At 56.0% G+C, this 21,833-nt stretch overlaps 1 protein-coding gene and 1 long non-coding RNA gene across 4 annotated transcripts; one reads left to right on the top strand and one right to left on the bottom strand.

The window, feature by feature from the left end:
* Window positions 1-1,186: 1,186 nt before the first annotated feature.
* Window positions 1,187-19,348, bottom strand: MLXIPL (MLX interacting protein like). 3 transcript variants are annotated; one of them, XM_019755007.3, is made up of 17 exons: window positions 18,563-19,348; window positions 14,730-14,836; window positions 10,991-11,073; window positions 10,740-10,829; window positions 10,386-10,430; window positions 9,640-9,841; window positions 9,435-9,515; window positions 6,238-6,407; window positions 4,418-4,946; window positions 4,137-4,192; window positions 3,913-4,063; window positions 3,648-3,757; window positions 3,437-3,556; window positions 3,138-3,265; window positions 2,933-3,056; window positions 2,220-2,349; window positions 1,187-1,952 (listed from the first exon to the last, which is right to left on the bottom strand). In XM_019755007.3, exons 1-17 carry the CDS (start codon window positions 18,859-18,861, stop codon window positions 1,834-1,836), a joined length of 2,544 nt encoding a protein of 847 aa, XP_019610566.3. In that variant the 5' UTR covers window positions 18,862-19,348; the 3' UTR covers window positions 1,187-1,833. The 3 variants fall into 3 exon arrangements, with proteins under 3 accessions (XP_019610566.3, XP_019610564.3, XP_019610569.3); XM_019755005.3 differs by having other exon boundaries at window positions 3,138-3,328; XM_019755010.3 differs by lacking the exons at window positions 1,187-1,952; window positions 2,220-2,349 and adding an exon at window positions 2,363-2,421 and having other exon boundaries at window positions 2,908-3,056; window positions 3,138-3,328.
* LOC141570656 (uncharacterized) lies at window positions 17,619-19,767 on the top strand. The gene is made up of 3 exons (XR_012494926.1): window positions 17,619-17,869; window positions 19,344-19,512; window positions 19,630-19,767. It is a non-coding gene; the product is annotated as an uncharacterized LOC141570656 (long non-coding RNA).
* The last annotated feature ends 2,066 nt before the right edge of the window (window positions 19,768-21,833 follow it).

Consider the following 21,833-nt stretch of genomic DNA (forward strand, 5'->3'; position numbering starts at 1 on the left):
TCGTCGTATTACCCTTGATGTCCTGAATGTCATCAAAATGTCTTCCTTTCAATATTTCCTTTATCTTCAGGTAAAGAAATAAGTCACTGGGGCCCAGATCAGGTGAGTAGGGAGGTTGTTCCAATACAGTTATGTGTTTACTGGCTAAAAACTCCCTCACAGACAGTGTCGTGTGAGCTGGTGCATTGTCGTGATGCAAGAGCCATGAATTGTTGGTGAGAAGTTCAGGTCATCTAACTTTTTCACGCAGCCTTTTCAGCTCTTCCAAATAGTAAACTTGGTTAACTGTCCAGTTGATACAAATTCATAATGAATAATCCCTCTGATATCCAAAAAGGTTAGCAACATTGCTGAAAATAAGTTCGCGAACTCAATTGTCAGACCCCGTAGTGCCGGACATGTAGTAAACATTGGATAGGTGTGCAGTTACCGTTATTAGTCTACATGAGTGAGGGAAGGGCAAAGCCCACGAAGACTGTCTTGTATCCTGCAAATGCCTCCAGAACTTTTGAGAAGATATGAGGGGATTCAGACTCGCCAGGCCTGAACGGTCAGCTCTATGAGGAGAGAGCTATAGCAGCGAACAGAAGCCCCAGAGCACAGGCCATCGCCTGGTCCACAGTAGGCCCTCAGGGAGTATTTGCTAAATGGATCAATGAAAGGGTCAATGAAGTATTGGGGCCTTGTACCCCAACTCCCATCTGAAGTATTAGTTTCTTCTAAGACATCCCAACCAAGTGGCCATCCAGTCTGTTTGCACATCTCGCACGGGGGGACATTACTAGTCCTGAGGTAGCACGTTTTCCTTCTGGATGGTTCTGATGGATGGCCCTGTCACTTCCAGTCCTGGGTACTAGCTCTGCCATCTAACTTGGAAGGTGGCGAGCCTCTCTGAATCCCCTCCTGGCCGTGGAGGGAGGATTTCCAGGACCATCTTGTCTTGTCATCTCTCGCCTGGATGACAGCAACAGCCTAAAACTGGCCCTCCTGTTTCTACCCTTGCCCCACTGCGGCCTCTTCTCAACTCAGCACCCAGTGGGATCCTTTTTAGAAGTTACCTCTGATCTTGTCCCAACTGTAGTCAAAACCCTCCAAGGGCCTTCCAGCTCAGAGGAAGAGCTTTCAAGACCACCTCCCATTGCCAACCGACTCTCTCCATCCCAGAGCAAGATATGCTGACAGTCCCTGACAGTTTTTGTTTTTATTGGTCAAGAATTTTTTACAAAACACACACACACATATCCACACACACACAAGATGTCTGCCCTGGTTTGGCCACGCCCTGCCCTGCTGTCTCCTGGGATGAGAGCTTCCTGGACTCATCCACCCAGGGACCTATCCTATAAACACCCCCAGGTTACTAGTGAAGGAGCAAAGAGAGGGAACCTCTTTTTCTGCTTCTCTGCTCAGAAAGAGGCCTGTGTCCCAACTGTGGGGGAGCAGGTGAGAGTGACAGGGAAATAGGATTATCCCCTTGCGTCTTCAAGCTCTCTGAGTTGCTAGTTTAGACCCCCAAGTGACAAAGCTGCTAAGGCCTTGGGATCATCTGCTTGAAGATTCCCCACCCCTATTTTGCAGACTGGAAAATGGAGGTCCAAAGAGGGATTATGAGTCCCCTAAGTCACAGTGTTAGCCACTAGTAGAGCAGGGCCTGGAACTCAGCTCTCCCTGGCTTTCAAGAGGTGGGGAGAAGCTTGGGTCTTGCTTAATTCTCAGGAAAGGGGACATCCAGGGCCTGGGGTAGGAGGGGAGTGCCCAGAAGTTGTCCCTGGAGCCGACTCCCAGAGAAGGTAGCACCAGGGCAGCTGAGTGAGTAGCAGCGTCTGGCCAGCACTATAACGGTTTGCCAAGGCTGCCCTCTGTGACTGCCCGTGTGGCTTGCTCGGGTATACAGCCTGGGTCTGTCAGTATACTGGTAGATGTGCTCAGCTGGCGGAGGGAGTTCAGGACAGCTGGGGAAAGAGAGAGAGAGAGAGAGATACCTCCTGGGGTCAGGGCCCTGACCTTGGCTGCTGAAGACAAAGGGCAGGGGAATTGGCAAGACTGTCAGCCCCTCCTAGGACCTCTGTCTGCCAGCGTCCTGGTGGTGGGGGGGACCCACCAGGGGGCATGGTGGGATGGCCAAAACCCTAGGCTATATTGAAGGCAGGCTGAATCTGGGGTCTGAGCAGAGTAGAACCCTCTGCCCTAAGGCCTGGACAGACAGGTGGCTCACGTACTTGGCCGGAGAGCGGGCAGGGAACAGTACTGGTCCAGCCAGGCCAGCGAGGTCTGGCGGAGGCTCTCCAAGCTTGCCGTGGACACCATCCCGTTGAAGGACTCGAAGAGAGGTCGGATGAGGATGCTGAACTAGGCTCAGGTCAAGGAGCAGGCCTGTTGTCCAGCCAGTATCCTCACCCACCTCACATGTAGCCCTGACATCTGGCTCAGACCAGGGGAAAGGCCTGGTCAGTGTGACGCCTTGAACTCCAAGGCCCCCAGCAGCAGCCCTCCCATCCTGCCGAGGCCTGCCCAGCTACTGGCTCTCAGCTCTACCCTACCCCCCGCTCCTCCATGGCCCCTCTGGGCTAGACCATCTCCCATCCCTGGGCTTCCTGCCCTGGCTCAGTCAAGGCCATGACCAGGGAAGGGGGTGAGCAATTCCATGTCTTTCCTAGGGCCCAGCCCACTCATGCCCCTCAGAGTTCACTGCCCTTGGGACTTTCTGTGGGCAGGGCTGTGGTCCCCCCACCCAGTCTCCCTCTGCTCCCAGCCCATTACTGGGCAGTCCTGCTGGCAAAGATGCCAAGGTTTGGAAGGAGGGGGCAGAACTGGAGCCTTTTCCCCTGGGAGCAGTTCTGAGACCCTGCCTGGCCTATGGAGCTGAGCCTGCAGCCAAGCACAGCCTGGTCTGGCTGCAGCACTCACTCCGCTGCTAGCCAAATGAGGATACCACCCAGAACTTCCAGTTGTGCAGTGTGCGGGTCCGGACATAATCATCAAACATGTCTCGCATCTGGTCGAAACGCTGGTGTGTGATGGGCACCCCAGTAGCTGGCAGTTGCTGCTGGCACCGGCTGGGGGCATGGGGCGGGTCAGGTGTTGGGAGTCAGGTGGCAGGGCCCTTGCCCAGGGCCCGCAGGTCCCCATCTACTTACTTAATGGCAGCGTTCAGCTCCTCAATCTGGTCCCGCAGCTGCTGGGCCTCCTCCTGCAAGGCCGCCCGCTCCTGCTGCAGCATGGTGATGTACTCGGCCGTCTTCTGCAGCGTCATTGCTTTGCTGACCTGCAGGCATCGCCAGTGTGGACTCAGGTGCTGGAGCCCTCCAGCCTGGGACCCACTGAGGCACTGAGGGGGTGGAAAGAGGCAACTGGGTGTTCTGGGGTTTGGTTTTGGGTAGGGGGTCCACAAAGCACCCTGTGGTTCTGGGGGTGCCAGACTGGATTGCGGGCTCACCTTGAGGCTGGGCTGGGCACTGAGCGTGCTCACCAGCCCATGCAGGGTGTCAAACCCCAGCTTGATATTGAAGCGCCGCTTCTGCTCTGCAGAGATGTGGGTGATGCGACGGTTCTCAGTCTTGGGGGGCAGAAAGTGGGGTGAGCATAAAAAAGAGTGTGGGAGAGTTTAGGGGTAGCAAACACATCTTGGGGTAGGGGGATAGTTCCACCTTGTCCAGACGGCTCCGGTTTAGAACGGGTTGAGGGGAAGAGACTCGGACACTCACAGTCCCCAAGCCTGGCATGGAGTTGAGCTCCCCAGACAGCCGCCGCTCACCACCTGTGGCAGGGATAGACAGACCCACAGACAGACCAACACAGGGGACATGGCCCGTTGCTCCGTCCCTCTCATCCTGGCCCCAGACATAGTTCCCCCTTCTTCCTTCTCCTCCCTCCCTCCCCTGGAGTCCCCCAATTCCTGCAAACCCTGTTTACCACTGAGTGCTGGGGGCGATAGCCGTTCTGCTTTGGGGACAATCAGGGGCCTGGGAGAGGCCAGGGTGGCTGGGCCTGGAGGTAGCCGGGGTGGTGTCGGGGCTGGGGTCAGGGGAAAGAAGGTGCAGGGGAATTCAGGGACCATCTCCTGCTGGGGTGAAGAAGGGTGAAGAGTTGGGGTGAAGCTCTGAAGCTCCCCCCACTCCCAGTGCCCACCATCTTACCGGGGACTCTGGGGGCCGCAGGAGCGTGCTGGACACGAGCGGTGGCTCCGGCTTGGCTGTGCACAGGCAGAACAGTGAGGGCCACTGGGACTGGCCCCAACCCCTCATCTCCCAAGACCCCCTCCATCCACTCCTAATAGCCCACTCCCCTTTCAGGGCAGCCCCTTGTCCTTAATTCCTCCCCACCCTGCCCCCAGCTGAGCCTGCCCCTTAACCTTCACCCTCTACTCCCACATTTGTCCCCATCTCACCCTCAGTCGATCCTGCCCCTCCCATCTCACCTGTTGTGAGCAGCTGTGTGAGGCAGGGGTTATTGCCCCCAGCAGTGACAGGGGCCAAGGTGGGGGAGCTGGGTTTCTGCCCCCTTGGGGATGGTGTGGGGGGCTTGCCTCTGGACTGCAGGCCTTGGGGCACTGTGAAGTGAGGCCCAAATGGGGGCTCTGGATACCCCGAGGGTAGATGGTCCATGGGGAAGTGGGAGGGGTCAGGGCCTGGGCCAGGCTGTGGGCTGGGTGGAAAGGCTGTGGGAGCAGGCAGTGGGGACACTCCCTGTGCGGGAGGGACAGTAGGGAAGGAGAATCTGGGAGGGAAGAGAGGTTCTTCCTGTAGCATCGTAGGGGGTGGAGCCATAGGAGGGAAGAGGGGTGGGGGACAGGGCTCCAGGCCAGGCCCCTTGGCAGGAGCAGGGTATTGAAGGAGGGGTAGGGGTGTGGGAAGCGGGGGGAGCTTGGGCTTGGGGTCTTCAGGAAGAAGGAAATCAGAGCTCAGGAAGGCACTGGAGTCCACGGAACCAGGGCAGCTGCTCTGAGCCTGGTTGGGGGGACAGACAGACAGCAGGGGAGAAGGCTAGCCTTTGCAGCCACCGAGGCCGCCTCCTGCCCTGGCTGAGCTCTGGACTGGACACCGGGAAAGATCAGAGACATGATCCCTGCCCTTCAACACACACACACAAGGGACATTATAACCTAATGAGAGGAGGGAGTGGAACACATTTATGCACAAATTAGGCATGAGAAAGAGCATCAATCTTCCTGCCCACCCATTCATTCACCAAATAATTTATCCATCCATCCATCCATCCATCCATCCATCCATCCATCCACCTACCTATTTATTCTCTCACCTATGAGCTAACTCATCTATCTTTCCATCAGCCCACTAGGTACTAATACATTCACCAATTCACCCAACCATCTATACTTCCTTCATTCATCCACCATCTGTACATTCACCACTTATGTACCCACCACCCCATTCATTGATCCGCTAAACTATTGATTCATCTATGGATTCATCCATCAGCCCATCCATCCATCCAACCACTCACTGACCTATATATACATCAATCCATATAAGCATCTACTCCCATCTACAATCCATCTGTCCATTCATCAACATACCCATCCGTCCATACACTCATTTATTCATTCACTTGCTCAATCATTTACCCAGTACTGTTAATGTGCTTGAACTGTGCTAGGTATGGAAGATGCAGTGGTGAGCAAAACATAGCCTTTCCAGCAAGGAGCTCACTGTCCAGTCCAGGAGAGAGAGACCCTCAACAATGAACTATAATAATGCCTGAAAAGTCTGATGATGGAGGGAAAGGCATCTAACCTAGCAGCAGGTGACAACATCCGATTTGGGTCTGGGATTTCTTGAGCCAAAATGGTAGATTCACTGTTTTCCAAACACACTTTCTCAGCTTTCTGCCTCCATGCACTCATTCGAGCTTCTCCCATCTGACTTGCCCTCTACTGGTTTCTTCTGCCCAAATCCAACCAGTTCAGTAAGGCCCAGAACTCCCCCTCCTCCAGGAAGCCTTCCACAAGCAACCCAGCCCTCGGTGGTGCCTGCTCCATGATCCCCCTGCCCTCAGCCTAACTCCCCCATAGCCATCTTGTCAATTCTATTTCATGGGGGTGGTCTTTCCTCCACAGCTGAATTACGTCCTCCTGGAGAGGAGAGCAGAAATGTAGTCTTTCGCCCCCGCCAGTGTCTCTCCGTGGACCAAGCACAGGACTGAACACTCAGAAAGTGCCCGAAATACCTCCTGGATATGGGCAGGTGAGCTTGGTAAGGTTGGGTGGGGTGAACTCACCTGCAGGCGGTCATGCCCTGAGAGGTGGGTCATGCCTGAGGAGGCCAGGGGTACCTCCACGCCCAGGACCCCACTGCTGAAAAGGGGGTCAGCCATGGGGCCAAAGCTGGGGGGCTCCAGGAAGTCTGAAGGTGTGGGCGTCTGTGGGAGGCGGTAGTTGGTGAAAAAATCTGTAATTCAGATACATAGGGTGGCAGCAGTTAGGGCTAAGGCCATGGCTAGAAGCTGTGGGAGGAGAGCGGACCTCGTGCCCTGTCCCCAGGCTGGGCTGGGGAGGGGGGGCTTCCACAGGAGATTGTGAAACTGGGAGAGTTTCTGTCTCACTCAGGGGAAGCAGCAAGAGGCTTGGGTGGGATGGGCCTGAGTGGAAGACAGCAGGGAACTGTGTGGCAGTGTGAGCAGGACCCCAGAAGCAGCTTTCCCACTGAGCCCCACACTTGGCTCATGAGGCCCCCTTCCCCATCCCCAGGCCTATACCCTCCCTTTGCTGCTCCTGTTACCAGCCCTGCTGGGATGTAGAAGGCAGGGGGAAGGGTAATAGAGTGTGCCAGGGAGGGAAAGGGGTGAGGTCCAAGGGAGGAGGTCTGGGTGACACGAGTTCAAGGGGTGAGAGGGGTCAGGAGGTCAGTGGGTCTGGGACAAGTGGTTTGTCGGAAGGTCAACAAGTGGGGCCTCAAGAGTAGAGCCCAGGAGTGGGCTGAAGGGGCTAAGGGGTGATACAGGTCAGAAATGGGCTCAGAGCTGGGGCTGGAGTGTGGAGGGGCTGGAAAACCAAGACGACTTGGTGCGGAGGGGGCAATCAGAGTTTTTGAGGTGCGGGTTGTGTAAGCCCCAGGCTATTCTGGTTTTGGGAAGCAGCTGCCTGTGGCCTAACCACATCCCGGGCCTGGGTGCTGCCCGCCCACCCGCTCCCTTCCGGGCACCTATCTCTGACCCTGACCAGCCTTCAGTCTGCACCAGCTCCCAAGGCCTCCTGGTCTGGTCAGACCCAGCCCTACCCGCTTGCATGGGCCCCGGCCCCCCAGCCAAGAGAGCTGGTCAGGTCTCTCCCCCAGGGTCCACCTCGAAGGACACCCAGGAGTGGGACAGAGAAGACCACAGCAAACCTTGAGACTGACGGGGTCAAACCTGTGTATATACCTTTTGTGACTCTGGGGCCCACATGTCACTGGGCAGATGGCTTTTCAAGTCAGTGTGTGATGTCATGCAGCATCTGCCTATCTGCCTCGCTGTGTGTCTGTCCCACTGTCTGTAGCTCTGAGTCTGCGTGCACCTGCCCTGATGTGAGATACTCGGTGTGTGTATGTCTGCCCTGTGCCCGTGTGTGTGTGTGTGTGTGTGTGTGTGTGTGTTCTTGGCCACACCGTCAGAAGGGATCTTCTTGTCCTGCCTCCCTTTAACGAAGGAACTAGGTGGCAGTGAGCAGCCTGATTCTCCATTCTCCAGACCCCGGAGACCGGAGGCCTCCTCACAAGGCCCCTGAAGCCTGGGCTCTAGAACCAGCCACATTCTGGGCCTGGCCCCAGGTGCTAAGGGCCACAGAGCAGCTGCCTGCTCCCTGCTGCGGGCAGCCCTGTCCCCAGAGCTCAGCAGGCCTCATGGAGCAGGGAGCCCAGCTCATCACTAAGTCACCACCACCCTCTTAGAGTGCAGGCTTGTCCCCACCCGGCCTTGAGAGAAGCTACTTCCTAGCCCGAGTCACCCACTGAGTCCCTCCCTAGTCTGCTCCCCACAGTGACCTACCATCCCCTCCGCAGGCCCTCTCCCATCTGTAAGCTCCCTCCCCTTCCCTGAGCACCCCTCGCTGAACCCTCTCCTCACCAGCCCCCTCACTGGGCTTCCTTTCCAGCGAGGACCTCTTGGGGACAATCATAGTGGTAGCCTTGGCAGCCCCAGTGCTTCCTGCCCTCCCGGTGCACGGAGCACTTGAGGGGGCTACACTAGCCACCTCTTCTGCATGACATCCCCCACCATAGGTTGCCCACATTCACCACCCACCCCAGCAGCCACCCTGGGCTGAAAGAAGTCATTCACTTCCTAGCCCCAGGTTTTGCCCAGGGTGGGGGCGGCTGAGTTCCTACCTGTGGCAGGGGTCTGTGTGCCCAGACAGAGCCACTGTCCTCCCAGGCTGGTCTGCTCCCAGGTCACTGCCATCAACACTTCTGCCCCCTCAGCCCCCACTCCCGCTAAGGGCTGAGGCAGAGGTGGGGGTGGTTCCTCATTCCCTAGTCCCCGCCCCATAGGCCTCCACCTCTTGACTGACAGGCCCCGGACCCTGTGGGGAAGGTGTGAAGGGGTCACTGAAACTAAGCCTTTATCCCAGGAGCCCCCTTTTTGCCCCCTAGGCCTTGGCTGAGATAGGCTGAGATGTCTACCTGACCCCCAGAATAGCTCCGAAGTCCTCTAAATGTATGAACATCAGGGGCAGTCTCCAAGATCTACAGCTAAGTGAAGAAAGCAATGTGGGGAAGAGTCTACCCTGAAAACAAAAGCAGACATTTATCCATGAGTGCTCATTTTATACAGATATGAGTATCTCTGGAAGTACATGAGAAACCAGTGACCTGGTGGCCCTGGAGATCAGGACAGGGAGTCAGGAAAATATATTACTTAAAGAAAAAAGCTTTACCAGATATAATTCCTGGGATTTTCTTAAAAATAACATAGGAGGGGAGCAGTGGGTGAGTTCTATATGAAACAAGACTGACCAAGAGTTGATGAATGTTGAAGCTGGTAACGGTTACATGAGGGATCCTTTAACTCTCTACTTGCATGTATGTCAAATGTTCTTTAATAAATAGTTTTTTAAATTAATTATGTAAATAAATAGACCCAAACAAATCAGTCCCTTTCTTCCCTGAGAGAGTCCCAGCATACACTGCTTTCCTGGGAGCTCCCAGGGTCTGCAGCTTCGAAGCCCCTGTCCCATCCCCTGTCCCCTGCCCAGGTACTCGGTCTGGCCCTGCTCTCACCTGAGGCCACAGTAGCTTCATCCCAAGGCCAGACAAAGAGACACCAGGAAGATCTCTCAGAAGTTACCCGGACCATCCACCCTCCCCGAGGGGTGTAGAAATGGCCTGAGGTCGGCCCAAGGACCATCCACCCTCCCCGAGGGGTGTAGAAATGGCCTGAGGTCGGCCTTGGGCTCTCCTCACACTGCCCCGGCCCTTCCACCCCAGGGGAGCGGCCTGCCCCACCTGAGATCTCCATTAAGTCATCCAGGCTGGGCTGCAGAGGCGTCAGTTCGGGCTGGATCATGTCAGCATTATTGACGTAGGCTGGAGGCGATAGTGGTGACATCAGAAGCAGCAGGTAGGGTGGAATGGGGGCACTGGTCCCCGGTCATCCTCCCTTGGCTGCCTGGGTTCTCAAAGGCCTCCTTTCCCGGGTGCAGGCCCTCACCATCCTCGGGGGGCAGCTGCAGGGGCGTGGGGCTGGGCTGAGTCATGGTGAAGAGCGTGTCGGAGATGTCGGACAAGAAACAATCCAGGTCCAGAAGCTGCCGCCCACTGGGCTCCTCCTCTGGGCCCCCCAGCAACACAGGCACCACGCTGGAGAAGAGCTGCTCGCACCATCGGTCCGGTGGCTGCCACCCGGCTTCCGCCTAGGGAGACAGAGCTGTTGGTAGCAACCCAAGGGCTCCACTGCTCCCACTCTCCCCCAGTCTGAGGATACAGGGGTCTCCCACTGCCCCTGGTCCTTCCACATCACCCCCCCCCATAGGGATGAAGGGATCAGCTAGTGTGAGGGCTTCTCTGCACACAGCCTCTCCTCACCTCTCTCTGATGGAACCAGTTTGCTGCCTGGAAGGCTAGGGCCATCCCATTGGCTTCTAACAACTACCCCCAGGAGACAGGCAGGGATGGCCTGCTGAGGAGATAAGGGTCCCCTTCCTGCCCCATACTTTTTCCTGCCAGGGACCCCAAGTTTTTAGGACCCTATGTTCCCCCATCCCTCCCCACCACTTGCTCAGTCAGCCAGAAGGGTTAGGGTCTTCCCACCACTGCGCTCCAAGGGCTCAATTAATCAGAGGACCAGGGCCACGCCCACTCCCCTGATGTCCCGATATCACCAACCCCCACAAACCGCCACTGCCTCCGCCCACCCAAAGGGAAGCTGTCAATTCTCTCGGTCCAGAGAGCACCCACCTGCTTTGGGGCCAGGAGATCCCCTTCCCTGCTGGACTTACGGAGCTGCAGGAACACACAGAGGTGGACACTGGATTCCTTGGCCCTTCTCCATCACTCCATGCCAAGGCCTCCCCTACTCACAAGCTCCCCCAAATCAACGGGATCCCCCATTTCCCCTCAGGACCTCTTCCTCCCTGAAGGGTAAGGAGGCTGCGAGGAGGCCCTACGGCCACACGGTGGCGATGTCAACCTGGGTCTTAATGGAGGGCGGGGCTGGGGGTCGAGGGAGACCCTCCAGGGCCCTTCCAAGAGAAGCAGTGGACAGCAGCCTCAGAGGAAAGGTCTGGGGCTTCTCCCGGGGCCCCCACTGACCCGCTTTTTGTAGTAGATGCGCCACTTGTGGTACTCGCGCATCACCACCTCAATGCGCCGCTTCCAGTAATTTCCCTCCAGGACCACCGCCTGGGGAGGGTCGGGAAGGGATCAGTGCGGGGTGAGGTGGGGGTGGGGGGGGGCAACACTGACTCCACCCCTCACTCAATCCGCATCTTGGCCGGCCCCTCACGCCGAGCCAGGGGAGAGACCGGAGGCAGGTGAGTGGTGGTCCCTTCAGTCTCAGCTACCTCAGGTTTCCCGTGCTCGTCAGCCTCAGGTCCCTGCAGGGGGGTCACGAAGCCACACACTGGACTCCTCCTCCGCTCCACATCTGAGAGAAGGGCACTAGGTCAGGGGTGCCCAACTCCCTCATCTCCCACCCCAAGGGGACTGGGACTCAAGTGCCACACTACAAAATCCTGCCTGGCTTTCCATGCGCAGATTAAGTGCCACCTCCTCCAGGAAGCCTTCCTAGCTTTCTCCTTTAGCCCTACCAGATTTCCCTCTTCTATGCAACCCTGTGAAATGAACCCAGCCTAGTAGGTAAGCAGGCAATGCTTGCAGAACGGGATTTGGGGGTCACAGGGAGTGAACTGCACTAAGAACATCCTGGCCAAGGGCGGCCAGATAGCTCAGCTGGTTAGAACACGGTGCTCTTAACAACAAGGTTGCCGGTTTGATCCCCACATGGGCCACTGTGAGCTGCGCCATCCACAACTAGATTGAAACAACTACTTGACTTGGAGCTGATGGGTCCTGGAAAAACACACTTAAATAAATAAAAGGTGTTTTTTTTCTTTTAAAGAACATCCTGGCCAGACTGGCAGGCCAGGGGCCCAGAGCCCTCAGTCTCCTGTCTCAGACTCCTTGGCGCTGCCCACTCCGAGCTCAGAGAACCACCCCTTGTCTACTTCAGGCCACCTACCTGAGCTCTTTTTCCACCTTCCTTACTCCTTTCCCTGTCTCCAATTCTGATCTCTCTCCAGGCTCTTTCCTTCTGGCCTATAAACACATTCCAGGTTCTCCTTTACCTCCCGAACCTTTTCCTTCCCTGTGCTACCAAACAAGCTAATGCTTTTGCTTTCCTCCCAAACTCTAGACGAGTTATCACTTCCACCTCCGTTTTTGCACCTCCCAGACTCATCTTCACCTCTTATAACTCAGCATTTGCCCCCACGCCCACCTCCCAACCGCTTTCACCCTGCCCCTTTCCAGCTTCAGACTCATTTCCCACTTTCCTAGGGACCCTCCACTAGGATGTCCCAAAACCTGTCACTCTCAGATGTTTGGGTGGGGCCAGAGCAAGCACAGGGTGGGACTGACACCTGGGGGTGGGACGTGGCTCAGGGACAGGAAGGTTTGAAGTCCTCAGCCAGAGGTCTGGCCTTCAAAACCCTGGAACCCCCAGGCAGTGATTTTCTGGCAGTCCTGAGAAAGAGGACTTCAGGGGTGTCCATGAGGGGCTGTCCTGCCCTAGCCCTCAGCCAACTTCCTCTGGGACAATTGACAAAGAGGAGTGGGACCACCCCAACATGAAATTTCTTGGGACCTTCAGCGTCATTTACAAAGTTCTGTCCTAAAGGACATTCTCCAAAACAACCTCCATGGGATTGGAGTGGGGTTGGGGTGGGGGGTTTCCTGGTTGCTGAGCGTGGCTTGGACAGAAAACAAAGGGAGAGGCCCTTAGGTGTGTGGACTCCCGGGGGTTACAGCAAGGAGGGTCTCAAACAGTATCTGCCCCTGGCTTCCCAGATGAGGAAATGAGTACCAGGAAAGAGTAAGTTTGCCCAGAGTCCCCCGAGAATCAGGGCTGAGCAGACCTGGCAAAATCACCCCCCCTCACCCCCCTGCTCTGGATGGAAGAGCAATGACCATGTGGCTGCCTGGGGTGGGGCAGGCTTTATTTACCAGTGAGAAGTTCATCCATTCATGCAGCCACCTAGCCCCTTGCACCTATTCTGGGACTGATGCGGGGACAGAATCCTCGGATGACTCAGGGCACTCACAGCTTAGTGGGCGGGATGAGGAAAGCACACACATACATGAGCTAATGCCAGCTGGAGAGTCTGCCCATGACAGGGGCACTGTGCTCTGAGAGCTCAGAGGAAACCGAGACAATTTTGGGGTGTGGGAAAAGAAGGGATCTTGGAGCCCAGGAGACTGCAGAGGGGTGGCAGGTGCCAGGGGAATGAGCCAGGCAGCCCTCCAGCCCTTGCTACCTCTCTCCCTTTCCTGAAGCCCACCTGCAAACCTTGGGTGCCCAGAGAGGAGGAGCCTGACATTTTTTTCTCTGCCTGCCCGTGCTGTTGCTATTATCACACAGCAGTGATGGATCTCAGGGCTCACCCTCAGGGAGCCCTTGTGTGTGTCTGCGTGATGCTGAAACATGATTGTTTTGAAAACTCACAGCAGACTTCAGCAGTAGGACCTATTATTATGCCCACTTACAGATGAGCAAGCTTCAGCTAGCCATGGCTAGGAATGGCTAGGGACTTTGCCAAGGTCACACAACAACGGCATACTAGAACTTGACTCAAACCCACCTCTGTCTGACTCAGAACCTGGGGTCCTTCCAGCTACTTGTACAATAGCTGTAGACCAGAGTCCGCTGGGTGAGGAACCCGGGTGGCATCAGAAATTTCTGTAGAGAGAAGTGTTTGCATCCCAACCAGCTTTGGGGGGAAAGGTAGAGGGTGAAACCTCAAGGTAGCCAGGTGAGGGTGGGGGAACGGACGATGACACTAATTCCCCAGGCATATCAGCTTCCTGGTTTGGGCAGGGTCTGTTCTCGGAGGAGGACTGGAAACCAGCCAGCAGGTGCAGTGGAGGGAGCATGGGGCTCAAAGTTGGGGAGCCTTAGCCTTGCAGCCAACCACAGCTCTGCTAGCTTTATGCTCCGTGACCTTGAGTAAGTCACTTGCCTTCTGGGCCTCACTTGCTCATCTGTAAAATGGAAGTAATACCATCTCTCTCCCAGTGTCGTTAGGAAGCCTTAAATAAGACGATTTATTAAAGTGCTGGGCACATAGATGAATAGAAACCAAAAAACACTCCCCCTCTGCTGAGATGGAATGCAGTGGGGCCAGTACAGAGAATACCGTGTATGGTGGTTCGTTCCGTCCTGGGCTGTGTGTTCCCAGCTCAGCGCAGCCTTTGATCCTGCAGCAGGACCTAACTGAACTGGACAGGTCCCAACACAGGGCCAACTAGTCTGAGGCCTCTCAGCCTCTGCTGCCCTGCCACGGGGAGTGGCGGGTGGTCTTGTATCCCCAAATGAATGACTGTGACCTTCTCAAGGGTACATCAGATTCAACCATCATTTATTGAGCACTTTGTGCCAGACCTGTTCATACCTGTTATCTCCATGCCAACCATGAAAGGGAGGACTATTGGCATCATTTTATAGATGAGGAAATAGGTTCAGAGGGGTTAGACAACTTGCCTGCAATCACACAGCCATCAAGGGGCAGAGACAGGGTGGGAAACCAGCTCTGGGTGACTCCAAGTCTGGAGTCCCTTCCACTCTACCACATGGCCTTTCTGGGCTCCTTCCCCGCAAATCTCCATGGGGGGCACTAGTTGGATGTTCAGTAAGGACTTCAATGAAAGGCTGGTGGAGGTCCACGCAGGATCCTCTCCTTCCCCATTTGCAAAGTAACAGAATTGACCCAGGTAATGTCTAATACCTCTTTCTACCCTGGCGTTTGAGGCACCTGGCTGTATTAATGGGATGCAGAATGGGCCCTGAGCTGTTCCCCCAATCACAGCCCACCTTAGGACTTCCAAGGGGTGTCACCCAACTTCATAGTGGAGAGTACTCTTAGGGACACATTCCCCAAGACTCTCTGGGGGTCAGAAGCTGTTCAGGGGTGATGGTGCTGGGGGCTTGGTCTCCCCCAAAGCACTCTCCTGGTGCTGACTGGGGGGTTCCTGGGCAGCCCCCCAGCTACATCACTCCTCCTGGGAAGGCCCATGGCACCCACTCACACTGGATATACCAGGCCCTCCAGATGGCATTGTTGAGGCGGATCTTGTCTCGGCAGAGCAGCTTGAGGCCTTTGAAATTCTTCCACTTGGGAGACACCAGCTTGCCACTGTCAGAGGGAGAGGGCTGGGTCACGAGGGCGGTGGAGAAACGGGAAGGTCGGAGGGGGCTTGCGCAGGGGCTGCTTCCACTCTTCCCATGCACCGGGCACTCATCTATGGTGGGCAATTTGAAGGACCCTCTCAAATCCTGGCCCGTAATCTAACCTGCCTCAAATTCCTACCCTGATAGTCAGGCTTTTAAAATACCCTCCCAGGTCTCCACCAGGGGCCCTTGTGTTCTTCGGTGAGATGCTTATTAACCTACTACCAGAACTGAGCCAGGGCTGGAAGCTGTTTATCAGCTCAGTCCTTGTAACAACAGCCAGTGGCCTTACAGGCATCTGTCTTATAGTCCAGCTAGCGTGGATTCTCAGATGCATTTTTTACTGAAGGAAACTGAAGATCAAGAAGGGAAAGGGACACGCCCAAAGCCACATGGCAGAGACTCACTCAGGCCCTGCAGCGTTTTCTCCACCAGTTTTGCTGGCCCCCTTAGATCCAGTATATGTGTAAGGTTTGGGTGGAGAGGGAGTCTCTTCACCAGAGGTGGCCTCCAAGAAGCCAGTCACTGCCTTTTCATTGCCCTTCCGGTGTCTGCCCAGCCTCGAATCCTAGGATGGCAATCTGGACTGAGCTGGAAGGTGTGCCCCTTCTCAGGGGTGTGCCCAAAACAATACCATTAGGATGCAAAGGAAGGCAGCTAGGATGGTGGAGTGGTGAGCAGTGGGGACACAGCACACTGACCCTAACCCTAGCAGTCAATCAAATCCATGAGACAGAAGGGCTCTACAGAGGTGTGGGGCTTGACACTCAGCGTCCTGCTAGGCACAGGCCGAATCTGCCACCCCCAGAGAGCTGACCTAGGAGGTCAAGATGTTCAAGGTCTTAGAACACTGCTTGTCCCTCCGTCCTCATGGTCCACAAGCCAGGGTTGTATACAGGCCCCTCTGGCTCACCTTCCCCAGCCATTATTCATATGGAAAGCTGACGCCTCCAGACTTAGTCTTTCAGAGCACAGAGCACCAGGCCTGCTCTCTCCAGGGGCCTCTCCCTCATCCTGGGGGTGGGGGGTAGGTGGGTGGGAGTCTGACTCCTACAGCCCCTTGGGTGCATGGGTCACTGGGTCCCCTCTCCTTTCTGGTTTCCAAGCTCCTATGTTTGCTTGGAGTGGGGAGAGGGGAGAACTGCCACGCAGGGCACAACAGGCCTCATTACCCAAATAGAGTACATAGCCCAAGAGTCCAGGCCCACGAGCTGGCCCCCTCCCTCCTAAGTTAGATAAACACCATCTGTCTGGAGACATGCAGGGGCTCCTGGACCAGCTTCTTTTGTGGAACCTGGGCGGGGGGGGGGGGGGGGGGCTCCTGAGTTTATTCCCCTGCCTGTATCCTAGCAACCTCCCAGTCCACTCTGAGCTCCCAGTCGTCGTCCCCCCCCACCCTTCCTCTTCCAGAGGTTGTAGTGTTGTGGGCAGGTAGGGCTGGGGGAGATGAGGCAGTGATACAATCTAAGCTCAGAAGGAAAGGTCTGTGCTGGACCTGTTTATCTGAGGGGAAGAGAGGGGCCCAACCTGGAGCAAAAAGCCTGGGGCCAGGGTTCAAGGGCTTCTTATAACCACAGATAATCTGGGAATCTTGGGGATGGGTTGGGGAAAACTCAGAACTCATAGCTCAGCTCTCCTCCCCCCGTGTATATGTACCTTACAGTAATTCCTTTAGTCTCCCTGACAGGATCCTACTTGCTCTCTAACTTCCCTGAGGCCATTCTTTCCATAGCTCTGATTACAGCTCTGGCCAGCTCTGACCATGAACAAGTGTGTTCTTAGAACCTCCAGAACCTGCCTCCCTGGGGCTTCCACCCACAGAACCATGGAACATGGGGATCCTCCCAGAAGAGAAGTCCTCTGCCCACACTGCCCTTCTGAGGGTGCAAGACGGCCCGGCGTCTGCAGGCTGTCCTCCAGGCCGAGCTGGCCAGCTCTTCCCAGCACCTCTGGACCCCTTGCCTTGCTGTCCGTTCCCCTTCACTCACTCTTGGGACACCCTGGTTTCAGCAATCCTCTCCCCTCCAGGGATCCCCTATAATTATGAGTCTTTAAGGACTGAGCCTCAGTTTTTTCCTTTACCAAATGGGGGAACCCAAAAGCTCCGCTGGTACAAGCTACCTCCATCCCCGGCTCTTGGGCCAACCAAGGCAGGTCAGAGAGAGTGAATATTCCAGATGTTTAGAAGAAAGCACAGCTCTCTCCACCCTAGCTGTCCCTGACTGGGGTCACACTAGCTTCTAGTCAGCCTCTTAGTGGGGGCAGTTCTTGGCGTGTGCTCTGTCCCCTACCTTGCCACCTTCCCTGAACCTCCCCTTGTGGTCACTCACGGTCTGGGGTGCAGGGTGGGCGTGAGCCAGCCCAGGTAGACAAGTGTGTAAACTAGAAAGTTGCAGTTGGAAGTGGGTAGGAAATGGAGGACTGGGGCGCAGGGATGCCTGCACCTAGTGTCCCAGGACCTTAGACGCCCTGCTTAGGCGGTCTGTGAAGTCGGAGGGGGGGGGGGAAGGGGATGGGAATCTGAACTTTCTACATTGGTCTGGCGCCTGGGACTATCGGGTTGCAACATGACCTGGGCCCGGGGCCAGAGCTTGAGGGCCAAGGTTACATCGCTTCCAGCCAATGGGGTCGCGGCTGGGCAGCCGCAGTTGGGGGTGGGCAACACTCCCCCACAATCTCCACCCCAGCTCCGGCTCCGGGTCAGAGCACCAAGTGCCGGTCTGTAGCCAACAGTTCTCTGACCGGGAGGAGCGCCGCACAAGAAAAGGAATATTTGCAGAGAAAAGATCAAGGACTGACTATCCCCCTTCCTCTCCTACGGTTTTCGGTTGATAATTTATCCAGGCCCCTCCGCTCTGGGGAACTTTGCTCCAGGGCACTGGGCCAGGATCCAGGTTCACGCCCTCCCTTAGGACGCAGGCGTGGAGCTAGAGCCCGGCTGCCGGCGCGCTCTGCGACGCACCAGGCGTTAGGTGCTCAGCCTCGCGCGCCGACGGGGGTAGGTGAGCCTAGCCTCCCGGGAACAAGCCCCTCACGGCCTGCAGCACCCCCTGGCCAGACCACGGCTAGGAAACTCTAGGCTAGGCAATCTGCGCCCCTCTGGGTCCGCCCGGGGCACCCTCCTCCTACCACCCTCGATCTCGCAGGTCAAGAACAGGTGTCCCGGCAATTAGGGGGTGCAGGGTGGACGAAAGAGTGGGTTTCAGTCGACTGGCTATGAACTGGGACAACCTTGGGCGCGAAGACTATCGAAAGGGTGCAGAAATTGAGTGTGTGTGGGCCGGGGCTGCTGGGGAGGGCGCAGACCCCTTCAGGTGATCTGGGGGAATGGCCCCCGAGTGGAGGGAGGGATGGCCCAGAGTCCTGGCATTTCTCTGAGGGCAGAGGAGTGGAGACGGGGTGTGGGCGCCCGCGGTGGGCAAAGGGAGGTAGAGGTGGAGGGTAGGCGGTCCGCACCCTGGGGAGAGAGTGATGGTCCTCAGAATGGGAACCAGGAGGTACGCAGGCCCGGTGGGGGTCAGTGGTCTGGGCCAGGGTCAGAGGACGCTCCGCACGGGGGCAGGGGGTATCCAGGATGTGGCCATAATCCAGAGCAGCCGGGGACCAAGGCTCAGGGCCGGGTGGGATGTGCGGCCAAAGCGCGCGGTCCCGCCTGGAGTGCGGTGGCCGTCGGGTCCCAGAGCCGTCCTACCTGTAGGCCAAGCTCATGCACTCGAAGAGGTGGGTGAGTGTGGGATCGATGCTGCGCGGCCCGAAGTCGGCGAGCCGCACGGTCCCCTCCTGGTCGCGCCTCCTGGTCAGCGAGTCGTTGTGCGGCGATGACACCATGAAGTGACCGCTGTGGATGACCTGTGAGCGTAGCAACCCGCCGGCGCTGCGGCGAGTACTCGGGTCCTCCGAGTCTGTGTCTGAGTCCGAGTCCGGGCTGGGGACGACTCGCGGGCCCTGTAAGCCCGCAGCCAGACCTGCCAGCGCCCCGGCCATGGCCATTGCCACCACCACTTCGCCTAGGCTTGGTGGAGTGGCGGCGCGGCTTGGGTGGCTACACCGACCTTATTAGCATCGTCCCGCCCCTCTGTCCCAGTAGGCCGCTCTAGGGGGCGGGGCCTAAGTGCGCGAGAGCGGACAAGGCGGCGCTAAAATTAGCATAATCAATATGCCAGGTGGGAGCTCGTGGACCCGGAGCCCCATTGAGTCTACAGTTTGCAAGAGGAGGAGCCCCGTATCTCCCCTCCTGCCTTTCCTTCTGCTGTAATCACTTAAGAGTCCTGGTGGAACCGTTCCTACTTCTTCCGAAAGGGGTCTCGGGAATATTCCATTATCAGTCATTCACACCTGAGCCTGAAAGCACCTCAGTGCCTGGGGTTCCTGCTTCCAAGGGTACACTCTCGTGAAGCCCCTCACCTAACTACAACCCCACAGCCGTCTCTGACTGCCCGCCTCACATTCACCCCCCTCTCGGTCCTCCATAGGCTGGAAGCACCAACCCCAGAAGTCTTGTATGACCTGGCCCACAGGAAGGTCTCGGCAAGCCCAGTTACCATTATGGTCATCACTACGCCTGCACAGAGCCCCAGAGGGTTACATGAGTGTGAATTCAAGCAGGATCAGTACCAGTGGTGATAGGTGATGGCTAGCAAGGTAGAGCCTTGGTCACCCTCCCCTGGACATCCATCCCCCAGCAAGCCATCTGCCCAGGAGCTCTGGGCTCCCTCCTCTCACTGACCCTGAGGTCCAGCTTATGTTCTGTTTCTGCAGGTCCTCCTCTCACCCTGAGGACACCACACAAGCTGTTTGGTCTGAGGCATTCACACCTGTCACCTTGCTGGCACCTTTAATAATCCTCAGAGGTAGACTTCTTGCCCCATTTCAATGGGGCACCAGAGTCCACAAGAGTGGAAAAACTGCCACGCGTCTACAAGGGAAGAGCAACAAAGCCTGGTTTAGAAGAATTCCAGACTTCCCACTTAGGGCCCTAGTGGGGGGTAGGGGAGGGCTGGAGGTAAATGCTAAACCCCCTTGGCTTTGAGGAGGATGTAGCTATATATGGTCACAGGAGGTGGTCGGGTGGGGGCTGGAGCTTGGAAAAGGTTCCTGCACAGGCCTTTCTTCCATAGTAGGGTCACACAGCTCCCACAATCCAATGGCAGTACCCCAAGGGCCCCTGGGACCACGGAGGTGCTGAAATGGTTATCCAAGGCTGCTCACAGGCCTGCCCTTCTAACCACCTATGTCTCTTGGCTGGGTACCCTCTGTCCCTGCCAAATAGTCACCTCGTGTTCCCAGGAGCCCCAGGTGTTCTACTCCACTCATTCCCCACTATTCCCTGCAGGAGTTACATTCTCCCTGCCCATCCCTGTCAAATTCTGGGGGGCCTCGGGTACCTACCTCGGCCTGCCTCCTCTGAAGAGAGAACCATCCCTACGTGGACCTTTTGGGATCCTTGGCACAGAGACCAAATGGGTCATTATGTATTCCTTATGTGCTTGTCTGGCGTCTCCTCTGGTTGGTGGGCCCTGACACAGGACTGTGTCCTAGGGTCTTGGAACAACCACACTGGGTACCCAGGGACTTGGGGGATGCTTGGAGAAGGGCATGATGCTAAGAGGAGCTGGTGGCCACTGTGGGGATTGAGGGTAGGAAGTAGATTATCTCCCTCACCCCATGCCCGTCCCCTTCCACAGCCATCAGTTGGCCCTCAACAGGCATTTGCACTCCATTTCTGCCCTCCTCAGGGCCTGATAACATCTTTGGAGGCCTAAGCACTGAAAAGACAATCGCTCCTGGTATAATTCAAAACAAAACACTAAAGTATACAATAAATGCAATGAACTCCACAAATTCTGATTTCTCCCATGACAACATCTTCAATTAAAATTATATAATTACTAAATTTTTTTTTTTCTAAAAGAAATGTTTTAATGTCCCAACCTTGCTGGGGCTTTGAATATATGCGTCCATGCCTTGTCCCACCTCCCCAACATATCTGTTTGGCCATTTAAGGAAGCATGCATTCCTCATTTCAGGCACTGCATCCAACACTTCTGAGCCATCATCTCTAACCCTACTGCAATAAGTAATATTACCTCCATTTTACAGGTGAAGAAACAGGCTCAGAGGGTGAAGCACTTGCTCAACCTCCCCAGCTAAGAAAACATACAACCAGGTCTGACCCTGAGCTTCAGGGTCCTTCACCTATGAGGCTGCTGCCCTCTCCTCTTAAAAATGGTTCTAGGGCCGGCCCGGTGGCTCAAGCGGTTAGAGCTCCATGCTCCTAACTCCGAAGGCTGTCGGTTCGATTCCCACATGGGCCAGTGGGCTGTCAACCACAAGGTTGTCAGTTCAACTCCTCGAGTCCCACTAGGGATGGTGGGCAGCACCCCGTGCAACTAAGATTGAACAGGCACCTTGAGCTGAGCTGCCTCCCAGATGGCTCAGTTGTTTGGAGTGCATCCTCTCAACCACAAGGTTGCCAGTTCGACTCCCGCAAGGGATGGTGGGCTGTGCCCCCTGCAACTAGCAACGGCAACTGGACCTGGAGCTGAGCTGCGCCCTCCACAACTAAGATTGAAAGGACAACAACTTGACTTGGAAAAAAAGTCCCGGAAGAACACACTGTTCCCCAGTAAAGTCCTGTTCCCCTTCCCCAATAAAAAATCTTTAAAAAAGTGATTCTAAGCAAATAAAACAGAAATAGATTCATAGATGCAGAGAAAAAACTGATGGTTGTTAGATGGGAAGGGGGTAAAGGTAAAGGGATTAGAAAGTACAAATTGGTAATCACAAAATAGTCACGGGGGTGTGGAATACAGTATGGGGAATATAATCAATAATGTAAAGATTATGGAGGGTGCCAGATGGGCACTGGACTTGTCAGGGGGATCACGTCATAGACTGTGTAGAGGCCTGACCAATGCGCTGCACACCTGAAGCTGAAGTAGAATAACATTGAATGTGAACTA

This window comes from Rhinolophus sinicus, chromosome 3, assembly GCF_057876585.1.
Source record: "Rhinolophus sinicus isolate RSI-liver-muscle chromosome 3, RSI-T2T, whole genome shotgun sequence".
Taxonomy (NCBI): domain Eukaryota; kingdom Metazoa; phylum Chordata; class Mammalia; order Chiroptera; family Rhinolophidae; genus Rhinolophus; species Rhinolophus sinicus.

Excerpts from the sequence above, each read along its gene's own strand:
- MLXIPL (XM_019755005.3), bottom strand. The coding sequence starts at position 18,861 with ATGGCCATGGCCGGGGCGCTGGCAGGTCTGGCTGCGGGCTTACAGGGC. Across the intron at positions 10,431-10,739 it reads GCATCTACTACAAAAAGCGG|CTCCGTAAGTCCAGCAGGGA; the intron begins GTCAGTGGGGGC and ends GTGTTCCTGCAG. Across the intron at positions 1,953-2,219 it reads CCTGCCCGCTCTCCGGCCAA|CTGTCCTGAACTCCCTCCGC; the intron begins GTACGTGAGCCA and ends CTCTTTCCCCAG.